Below are 11806 nucleotides of genomic sequence, written 5' to 3'. Positions count from 1 at the left end.
ATGGGGCCAGGTTTTGAAAATCTTTAAATGTCAAACTTAGGCATTTGATCCTCTAGGTAATATGGAGCCACAAGAGAATTGAAGCTAACAGGGTCAGAACTGTTCTTTAGGGGAACCAATTTGGGAACCATGTAGGGAATGAATTGGAGTGGGCAGAGGTTTGATACAGATAGGCCAAATAAGAGGCTATTGAAATAATCCAGGTGAGAGACTATGAAAGACTTAACTAAGGTGGGAAGGGAAGGGGAGAAGACATACAGAGCCTATTATGTGCTAGGCCCTGTGCTAAGTGTTTTACAAATATTATCTCATTTGATCCTCATGACAACCCTGAGATAGGTGCTGTTATTATTCCCATTTTACAGATGAGGAAACTGAAGAAAACAGAGTTTAAGTGACTTGCCCAGGGTCGCACAACTAGTAAGAATCTAAGTATCGGATTTGAGCTCAGGTCTTCTTAACTTCCAGGCCCAGAGCTGTTATCCATTGCATCACCTAGCTGCTTACCACTACTCACAGGTGGAGACTGTGTGAGTGATTAGGAGGGGATGTATGAGGAAAGTATTGTAGAGACAGTAGAAGGTATAGCAACTGATTGGATATGTAGTGTGAGAGTGAGATGTCAAGGGTGACACAAAGTTTCCAGGGTGAATAGGAATTACTCTCAACGGTAACAGGGAAGTTTGGAAGAATGGGTTTGGGAGGAAAGATAATGAATGCTGTTCTGAACAAGTTTGAGATATCTACAGGACATCCATTTTGAAGTGTTCAATAGACAGTGATGATGTAGGACTGACGGTCAGGAGAAAGGCTGAGGTTAGATATACAGCAATGGGATACATTGGCTTAGAGATGGTATTGAACCCATGGGAGCTGATAAGATCACTAAGTGAGGGGCAGCTAGGTGGCACAGTGAATACAACACCTGCCCTGGATTCAGGAGAACCTGAGTTCAAATCCGGCCTCAGACACATAACATTCACTAGCTATGTGACTCTGGGCAAGTCACGTAACCCCACTCACCTCACCAAAAAAAAAAAATCACCAAGTGAGAAAGTGTAGAGCAGAAAGGGAAGAGGGCCCAGGACAGAGCCTTGGGGTATACCTAGAAAGCAAAGGAGACTGAAAAGTACCACTCCAAAAGGTAGGACGTGAATCAGGAAAGAGCAGTATCTTAAAAACCTGACAGAAAAGAAAGGATTTAGGAGGAAAGCAAGTGTCCAGAGCTTGAATTCCAATTAGTAATGGTAAATAATCAGCCAGCACTGTACGTAGATTACTGCTACTATTGCTTTTTTTTTAAGTTTTATTAATGCTTTTTTTCCCCAGTGATTTCATCCCGACAGAAAACAAATAAAACTTTCCTTCTTGTGATATAGAAGTACAATTAGGCAAAACAAACCGATCCATTAGTCACGCCTGACTAAGTATGCCTCCTTCCATGGACGCTTCTCAGTGTGTCCACTCTTGTTGTTGTTTTAAAGCCACTTTCACATCCCGTGTTCTTCTTCAACACCATGAGTGAAGCAGGGCCAGTATCCTCATTCCCATTTAATAGGTGTTGAAACTGAAGCCCAGAGTCCGAGGTAGCCCTGTATCATTTCTGGTCCTAGCACCTTGAGTCTCTTGATTTATCTAGGGCTTAAGGCCCTGAAAAAAGAAGACACAGCTGCCCAAGGAGATCAACTCTACTGGGGCATCTCCAGTCCTATGGAGTCATTGATCCTAAAGAAATTTTGGAGAAGAGAGAGAGGGTGGGTCTAACTGACCATAGAGTGCTACTGGGGAGAAAGGAGCCTAGTACTATATCACAAAAGGCAAGAGCAGGCCACAGAAAGCAAATCTTACACCTCTTTATTGATAGTTAAAACAGATGACAAGGAACAGGACCTACTGTGGTATCAGTGCCCTGGAGAAGGTTACATGACAGGAAGAAGGGGCTTGATAGAGAAAGGGGCAGACAAACCTGTTTTTTAAAAACACAATGAGAGTCAAAGGTAAATAAAAACTTTTCATTTTAAATAAAGTCACAAACTCACAACTCCATGCCACTTTGCTTGTATCTCTCCATTGCAATTATCTCATCTTCCCTGCTACCATAGCTATTTGTGTCATTATTTTCTACCAGTTAGATTGGAGATCATTGAGGGTAGGGCCTTTGCCATCTCCATGCCTGGGCTATTCTGTATATTTGTGTTGAGCCCACCTCTCTAGGATCATCTCCTTATCACTAATCAATATGGCTCCATGAGCCCTGAGGGGTTGAATTGGCCCATAAATAGCCTTCAGGGCATCATAAAAGTGCTTTGGCAAATCCAGCCTCAGATACTTGACACTTACTAGCTGTGTGACCCTGGGCAAGTCACTTAACCCCAATTGCCTCACCGAAACAACAACAACAACAATAAAAGTGCTGCGGATTGTTACTACCAGCATAAAACTGAATTTCATCTGTCTTCTTACAGAGCCAAGAATCCTGCATTTGCTTTCCTTGTGCTGTCTTGGTCTTTTGAATTCTTACCCACCTTTTAAAACCCAGTTCAAGTAATACCATCTCTAGGAAGTCTTCCCTCATCCTCTTGGTCGACAGCACTTTTTTTTAACCTTTCCATAGCATTTTCATGTAACATGATATTTTAAAAGTATCGGGGTTTACGTCTTATACACCTACTAGATCGTGCGTTCCTTAAGAACTGGGAACGTGTCTTAGTTAATCTTTGTATTTCTTCCATTTTGTGGCACTATGTTCTGCACACAAATGTGTGGCATGGTGCTCTGCACATTTGATAACTGTTGGCTAAATGAACAAATCCCCAAAGGCAGAGCATGCTCTGCATGTAGTAGGCCCTCAGCTGTTTGTTGAATAATCAGTGAATCAGAGAATTTTTAGAACTTACTAAGACTTTGTAGTGAGACATCCAGATAAGGTGCCACTCTTCTTTGTGCACAATGCTTCTATCTCTGACCCACCACCAACAGGACGTATGTACTGAGTGGTTTTTCCCATAGCAGGTATTGGCTGCCCTGGGCCATTTGATTTCTTTTATCCCATATCTCCCATGATTAGGGCAGGAATACGCTAGATGGAGAAGCGGGGTTCAGGATGACGGGGGTCTAGATGCACCTATGAGACTGGACCCCGTCCTCATTCCATTCAGTTCTCTAGCCTTAAATACCCCAGTGGCCATCTCAGCGAAGAAAGGGAGAAGAAGCCCACCTCAAACAGAAGGGAATAGGGTGAGCTGCAGTTAGTTGTAATCTCCTATTATTAACATCCACAGACCTAACTCAAGCGTAGAGTTAAGCCAAGGCAGGACTTTAGTGAAGCCTTGGGGAGAGCTGTGGCTGAGAATGTGGCCACACATACAAGTATGGACTAAGTGGTCTGGCTAATCTGCGAACCTCTGGAGCCTGTCTTTGTATTCTTTCATCCTGAGAAGAAAAAATAGGAAGGTAAGGTTCAGGCTAACTACATCTTCCTCTGTTATTTTCTTGATTCCTCCCCAGTCCTCTCAGGAGAGACAGTTTGGAAGTGAATCTTTAGCCTTCCATCTTTGCCTCTGGAGGTAGTGGCAGCCAAGGGGCCTGGAAAAACATCTGGGAAAGGCCAACCCACAAAGTTCTCATCTTCTACCCTCTTATGTTCCCCTTGTCCTTTGTGGGGCTGTCCTTTGCCAAGCCCCTCCAAAATCACTTCCCACCAATCCCAGCACCCCCTTCACCACAGATGGGTTTCTGACAACCACACTGGCCAATTTGGGATAGGAAATGAGAAGGGTATAGCCACTCACTAGTCCTGACAAGAAAGCCAAAACAATTTCTTATGCCTTAATTTGGACTGGGAGGAGGCCAAATGCCTCATCTCTTGAGAAATTTTTAATGAGAGGCTAAGCTCACAGCTCTTCTGAGACAATAGCATGGACAAACTCTCAGACTCCTTTCTTAACACTGTCCCAAGGCAGGTTGGAAGAAAAAAAGATGCAGCCCCCTTTCTCTCAGCAGTTCTGGTCTCTGGGAGGTCTCCATCCCAATTTCTTGGTTAATGAGCTGCTAGGAACTAAGAGGATTTTTTGGCAATTGGAAGAAGAGAAATGTGTGTCTATCCATAAACTCTGTGGCATTCATAGTATTTTTCCATTTGACCCAGATCTCCCAAAGCTGTGGCTAAAACTGGAATAACAACCATCCCAGTCAATTGCCAATAGCAATACTGACCAGCAATCTTCCTAGGAATCACAGTCAGCGAATGTCAGAACCAAAAGAGCTTTTAGATTGTCAAATGTTATAGGTGGAAGGGACCTTATACTACAGAACATAGAATGCTATAACTGGAAGGGACCTTAGAACATAGAATATAGAATGTTAGAGCTGGAAGGGACCTCAGAGATCATCTAATCCAATGCCTTCACTTTAAAGAGGAAGACCCAGAAAGAGCAAGTGATTTGGTCCAATGATCCACTGAGTTAGTGACAGAACTAGAACACAGGTCTCCACACTCCCAGTCTCAGAGATGGATCTTGAAATGGAGATGGGAATTAGGAAGATGAGTATGACCAGTAGGTAGTGTACATGAAAGCAACATGATGGTATGCTGATATGATTCAAGAGTTGGTCACAATGCTTGGGATGCTACTCCTCATGGCTGCTTTTGGTACTGGCTCTCAGTGGCAGTGTAGAAGTCCTCCAGCACACTCTGGAGATACTCAAATGTAGGCCGATCCTCGGGTTTGTTCATCCAGCAGCGAGTCATGATGCTGTATAGTTCTTCTGGGCAGTTGTCTGTACGAGGCATCCGGTATCCACGATCCAGGGAACGGATCACTTCAGGGTTAGACATTCCTGAAAAACAGGGGAAAAGAGTCAGATAGGAGAAGGAGAAGTGGGGGCCATGTACATACTCTCACCTAATTTCACTTTTGACTTGTCATGAATTTGAGGGACAGGAAGCTGAGGTTTTAGAGGGGGTATCCATAGTCTAGAAGTAGTCCAATGTTTACCCTCAACTTTTTTCAGTCTATAATATACCTGTAAACTTAAAAGGTCCCCAAGAGGTATGGCTTCCCTCTGTTTTCTATCTAACCTAAGATGTTTACCCTGAAGAAGGAAAGATTTAGGGAGACGTCTTTACTGTTCTCCAATATCTAAAGAAATGTTATTATGTAAAAGAGTGATTCAATTCGAACTAAGTCCCAAAGAACAGAATTGGAACTATAGTAGGAAGGCTATAAAGAGGCAGATTTTACCTCAGTATGGGAAAGAACTTCCCAAAAATTAAGATGGCTTAGAAACACGACTGCCCTGGTACGTGTTGAGCTGCCTGTCACTGATGGTGTTTAAGCAGAGGCTGGAAGAACATTTATCTGAGATGGTGTAGAAAGGATTCATGCATTGGATGTGGGATTAGGCAAAATAATCTCTCTTCCAATTCTAGGGTTCTATTAATCTAGTGATCTGTCTATATCCTTTACCTTAGCACATATGATATATACATACATATATGTACATACATGTATAGCTGTGATGGTCACTTGCTACAAGAGAGTGGCAGCCTGATTGCTCTAATTGGACTTCACAGGCCCATCTATACTATTGGCTCTCTACTTTTCAGCTGAAGTGAACTGTTTTTTTTTGGGAAAGGATGTCTGGGAAACTGGCTTATAGTAATTTTTTTTGAGTCAAAAATAGAGGTTAAGTGACTTGCCCAGGGTCACGTAAGTAGTAAATGTCTGAGGCCAGATTTGAACTCAGGTCCTCCTGACTTCAGGGCCAGTGCTCCACCTAGCTGTCCCTACTTATAGTAATTAAACTCACAAGAGTCTAATTGATAAGCCAGAAGAACAGTTTAGTAATAAAAATGCTAGTTATAATAATATATGTTTTCATATAGCCCTGTATTGTTAAAAAAACCCTTTATATATACATTATCTCGTTTGATCTTCATAGTATCTCCTGTGAAATTCATTATCAATGTTTTACAGAAGGGGAAAATGAGACCCAGAGAAGGAGGCATGGCAATCAAGGCCAACCAATTAGAATGCAGAAGGAAGGAAAGAAGGAAATAAGCATTTATTAAACATTTACCATATGCCAGGTACTATGCTAAGAGCTTTACAAACATTATCTCATATGATCCTCACAATCCTGGGAGACAGGTACTACCCATTTTACAGTTGAGGAAACTGAGGCAAATACTGGTTAAAATGACTTGCCCAGAGTCACAAAGCTAGTATATGTCTGAGGCTGGATTTGAACTCGGGTCTTCCAGCACTCTATCCACCGTGCCATTTAGCTGCTTCTAATGTGGTAGAATCAGGACAGGGACCCAGATCTTCTGACTCCAACTTTAGGGTTCTTTCAACCACACCAAAGGCTACTAGTACAGTCCTGTCTGCCAAACAGCTCATCCTTCCCAGAGAGAGAGGGTCTACTTGGAAAGGCTAATCAATAATAGAAGGTTGCTTGGCAACAGCAGATAAGGACAAAGGGAGTTGGAAGGTTTGACGCTCTACTTATCCAGATAATTTCCTCCAGCAGAGGAATAAGGTAGTTCAGTGGAAAAAACATTTTGGTTTTGGATTCAGAAGGCTTGGGTTCCAGTCCTGGCCGCACTAGATCCTAGTTGGTTGACTCCGATTGTCATTTTCTTTCTTTGGGCCTCAGATTCCCCACCTGGGAGGGCTGCTTTGAAGATCAAATGAGATTATGTGTGTAAAATGTTTGGTAACTATAAAGTGCTATGTAAAAATCACCCGTTATCATAAAGAGTATTATTAGTAAATTGTTACTGGGTTGTTGTTTTTTTTTATTAACTGTGGCTCTGTTTCTTTTTGATTGTGACCTGGTCTCATTTTCTTCATTTGTAGAATGAGGGTATTGGACCCAAATAATTGGAGAAATAATGTTCACTCATGGATAGGCTAAGCTAATATATTAAAATTGACAATATTCTCTTTATTAATTTACTTATTTGGTGCATAATGATCAAATGATTACTTTATGGAGCTAGGGAAAAAAAGAAAATCATTTGGAGAAACAAAAGGCCATGAATTTCAAGGGAAATTTTAAAAAAATGGGAAGGAAGGGGGTTTAACTAGATCTCAGACTATATACTAAAAAGAAACAGTCATCAAAACTATTAACTGGTGGAAAAAATGGAGAGGTTGATCAGTAGAACAATTAAATATACGGCATAAAGAAGCAAATAAACATAATAGCATAGTGTTTTTAATTTATTCATAATGTTCAAGAAACACAAAGACTCCAGCTACTGGAGCATGAGCTCGTTATTCAGCAAGAAACCTCCTGGAAAACTGTAAAGCAGTCTGGCAGAAATTAGGTAGAGACCAGATCCTCACACCATATATCAAGATAAGCTCCAACTAGATATGTGACTTGGATATAAACAGTCACATCATAAACATATTAGAGAAGCAAAAAAGAAATTATCTTTTATAACTACCGATAGGGAAGAGTTTGTGTTCAAAGATATAAAGAGGATCACAGAAGATTAAATGGACAATTTTGATTACATGAAATTAAAAGACTTTTATACAGATAAATATAGATTTAACAATAAACTAAAATTAGAAGGGAAACAGTTAATTAGGGGAAAAAATCTCTGTGGCAAGTTTCCCTGATAAATATCTCATCTCAAAGATATATAAGAAATGAGTTCAAACTGATAAGAACAAGAGCCATTTCCCAATAAATAAATTGTCAAAGGATATGCACAGGTAATTTACAAAGAAATAAATCCATGGTATCAACAACCATATGAAAATAATGCTTCAAATCACTAAACACCAGAGAAATGCAAATTAAAGAGGTTTTACCTTACACCCATCAGATAATTACCCCCTAAAAAAGAATGTAACAAATGTTGGAGGGGCTATGGTAATACAAGCATACTAATGAACTTTTGATGAATCTATGAATTGGTACAGCTACTCTGAAAAGCAGAAAGGAACTGTGCCTAAATAGTCACTAAATCGTGCCTACCTTTTGACCTAGGGATACCACTACTAATCCTATACCCCAAAGAGATCAAAGGAAGAGGGAAAGGACGCATATATACAAAAATATTTACAGCAGCTCTTTTTATATTGACAAAGAACTGTAAACCAAGGGGGAGTGCCATCAATTGGGGAAGGTCTGAACAAATTATGACATGTGAATTTAATGGAATATTATGCCAAAAGAAACAATGAATGGGATGGTTTCAGAGAAACCTGTGAATACACATTAACAAATGTAGAGTGAAGTAGGAAGGATTATGAGGACAGTTTATACAATAACAACCTTTTGATGTCACAAACAACTTTGAAAGACATAAGAACTCTAAGTAATACAATAAACAACCATGATCCCAGAGAATCAATGAAGTTTGCTACTCACCTCTTGACAGAGGAGTAATAGACTCAAAATTCAGAATTAGCCATATGTTTTTGAACATGGACAATGTGGAAATTTCTTTTGCCTGACTATACATATTTGTTACAATGTTGTACACATATTTTGTATACATATTTGTTCCTTTCTATTTTTTTTTCAATTTGGAGAGAGAATGAATAGCAATAGAGTTCTTTGCCCACAAAAAAAAAATGAGAAGAGAAAGAAAAATAAAAGGTATTACAAACAGGACAGCTTTGAAAGTTATATGTTAAGTTTATTATATTCTTAAAAAGAAAAGCAAGCTCTACATATTAGAAGTTCATAGTTTTATGTACAATCCCCTCCTGTTCTACAACATATATGGAAATACTCAAAATTAAAATAAAGATAAATAAAATAAGAAGGATGAGCTAGATGATAATCTCTAAGGCTCCTTTTAGTTCTAGTTCCTATGTAATAATGACTCATAACTATGTGGCATAAAACATTTTTTTTTATAAAAATCCTTTTGAAGTGACCAGAACATTCTTCTCTGGTCAATGTTAGGGACACAATGGCAAATTTCTACTCCCCAGCTTTAATTTTTCAATATTATCATCAAAAGCAGCCCTCTGTACTGCTAGCCTCACAGGTCTATTAAAAAGCTTAAACGAGATCATAAGTAAGGCACTTTGCAACTGTAAAGCATTATAAAACTTTAATCAGTTTTGCATACAGGCTAGATTTGTTCTCCAGATTTAGTTTACCTAAAATCTGAGAACGGCCTAGAACAGGTGTTATTTTCAGAGTGTATTGATATGATACTTACATATTTTCAAAGAGATTTTACGTTAGGGATATACCTTATATTTGGGATGACATAATATTATTGTACCTCTGGCAAACTGATCTTCCTAATACACATATTACTTTCTGCTCAACAATTTTTAATGGTTTTCTGATCCCATTTCATTGAATACAAGCTCTTCTGACCTGCTTTTAAGGCCCTCGTTATTCTAGTTTCATAATCTTTACCCTCTCCTTACTATCCCCCCTCATCCCATAATACTTCCTTTGCTCCTGAAGGTATCATCTTCCTTACCTGGATAGGGAATCCGGCCATAAGTGACAATCTCCATCAGAAGGATGCCGAAGGACCACACATCTGACTTGATGGTAAAGGAGCCAAAGTTGATGGCCTCTGGAGCTGTCCACTTAATGGGAAACTTGGCTCCTGGTGAAGGATAGAGTTGAGTCAAAAGAGTCAATTGCAGGGACAGGGGTAAGGGGGAGTTATGATGTGAATGGGCCCTGGTCCAGCATTTGTACCACTCTGAAGATCCACTGTCCATTTGGCAGATGCAGAAACAGGCTCAAAAACATTAAATGGCTTGCCTAAATTCACAAAGCAGTTATTGTTAGAGAGGGGCAATGACTGAGGTCTCCTAAGGCTCACCCTCTTTGTCTGTAGCTGATCTACAAGATTGAGGCCTGACAAAAAGATGTCAGACTGGGCATGAAGAAGGTTATAGCAGGATAATAGGGATAATTCAGAGAGAAAAGAGGCCATGACAGTGCCTACCCTCTCGAGCATTGTAAAAGTTGTCCTCAATGAGCCGTGCCAGGCCAAAGTCAGCAATCTTACACACCAGGGCCGATGAGACGAGGATGTTGGCTGCTCTTAGATCTCGGTGAATATAGTTCCTCATCTCAATGAAGGCCATTCCTTCAGCAATCTACAATGCCAAAAACAGAAAACCATCCTCAAACTTAAGCCAAATTCCAACCAGTAGAGGAGGAGCTAACCAAGTAAGTGTTACCCATTGTCTTCCTCCCCTCCCAGAACCCTTCCAGTCCCAGATTAAGATAAACCTGGGTCCACTAAGACCACCTGGCCTTGAATCAGCTATTGGACTTCTTCTAGATTGTTAGTCTTGAGAGATACCTCAAAGAGCATCTAATCCAACCCATACTTGAGCAAGAACTTTTCCTCGCTTGCACTTTGGACAAATGATCATCCAGCCATGAGGTGATTATGTCAAATTTTGGACAACTCCAGTTTAAGTTCTTTCCTATACTGAACTGAAATCTGTCTCCTTATAACTTTAAACCCTTTGTCCTAGAGCTGCCAACAGTAGAACAGGCTGTCCTGGAGGGTGGAAGTTTCCCCTCCCCTGGAGGTGTTCTAATGGAGGCTGGTTGACCACTTTTCAGAAATGTTGTAACAGGCTTGATCCCTGCTCTGATGAAGGTGGGACTGTATCTCCTCCACGACCCTTTCCAGGTCTGAGATTCTGTGTTCACTCCACCCCATCCTTGAAATGACTTGATATTCACTTTGTGCATATTATGTATTTACCTACATACATGTTTCTTTCAGTAGAATGTAACCTCCTTGAAGGTAGGGCATTTTCTTTCTTTTTTTTTTTGCCTTATTCCCATAACCTATAACAGTGCTTGGATTGTAAGGGCATTTAAATGCTTGCTAAATTGAATTGAATGGCTCTGTGAGATCACATAGAGTAAAGATGTTCCTTCTTCCCTGTAACAGCCCTGAATGTAAATAACAATTGTTTGTTTTTGGCCAGAAACCCTGAAGGTCTTCCCCTCCCACATCTTTTTTTTTTAATTTAAAGAAGCCATTTTTGGCCTCATTTTTTATTAAGTCTTAATTACTGAATGAGCACTGCCCCAGTCAAACTGAGACCTCTTAAAGACCTTAACTTGAAAAGGCCAAGGTCCCCCACTGCATCCTGGGCCATCTCCAGGTGTCCTGATCCATATCTGGCCACTGGACCCAAATGGCTCCGGAGGAGAAAGTGAGGCTGGTGACTTTGGACAGCCCTACCTCACTTAAACCCAATTCACTTGCACGTCATGGCATCACCTCCCTGATGTCATAGTCCTCTTCAAGAACAAAGGACAAATAGCAACCTATCAATTCCTCCCCACTCTCATCATCCAAGCTAAACATCCTTCAGATAATTGACCCTGTCAGTGTTAACTCAAGTCACTTGGACAAGCTGGTTGACTCAACGCTTTTTCACACTTTTTTCTTGGGGTGGGGGAGGAGGGCAGACCCACTGACAAACAGTTCATTTTTGACCTAGAGACAAATGTTATAATGGTGAAACTTCAAAAGTGATCTGAGTAAAGGGCTTTAGAACACAGAGTATTAAACCTGGAAGAGCCCAGAGAACTGAGGATTCAAATCCAAGCCCTGACTCCAAACATAGTATTCTTTCTATCACCTGCTATCACCTTAGAATGTGAATACAAAATGTCAGAACTTGAAAAGAACTTGGAACACAGAGCTGGAAGACAGCTTATAACTCTTCTGGTCCAACTTCTTCCTTTCACAGAGGAGGAAACAGGCCCAGAGAAGGGGCATGAAGTGCCTAATGTTGCAGACTAAGAGGCAGGACTTGGCTTTCAA

The 11806-nt window shown here is 40.5% G+C and overlaps 1 protein-coding gene across 3 annotated transcripts in view; it reads right to left on the bottom strand.

Moving 5' to 3' along the window:
- Window positions 1–1837: 1837 nt before the first annotated feature.
- Window positions 1838–11806, bottom strand: part of HCK (HCK proto-oncogene, Src family tyrosine kinase) — a 35588-nt gene continuing 25619 nt past the window's right edge. For all 3 annotated transcript variants that reach the window (XM_020990720.2, XM_020990721.2, XM_078150203.1), the window contains 3 exons: window positions 9953–10106; window positions 9473–9604; window positions 1838–4839 (listed from right to left, as the gene is read on the bottom strand). In XM_020990720.2, the coding sequence (XP_020846379.1) occupies window positions 4637–4839; window positions 9473–9604; window positions 9953–10106 (489 nt within the window). In that variant the 3' untranslated portion in view covers window positions 1838–4636. The remainder of the gene's footprint in view (window positions 4840–9472; window positions 9605–9952; window positions 10107–11806) is intronic.

This window comes from Phascolarctos cinereus, unplaced genomic scaffold (genome assembly GCF_003287225.1).
Source record: "Phascolarctos cinereus isolate Bilbo 61053 unplaced genomic scaffold, phaCin_HiC Scaffold_2;HRSCAF=192, whole genome shotgun sequence".
Taxonomy (NCBI): domain Eukaryota; kingdom Metazoa; phylum Chordata; class Mammalia; order Diprotodontia; family Phascolarctidae; genus Phascolarctos; species Phascolarctos cinereus.
The sequence above is the reverse complement of the archived record's forward strand: the minus strand, read 5'-3'. Positions and strand labels throughout refer to the sequence as shown.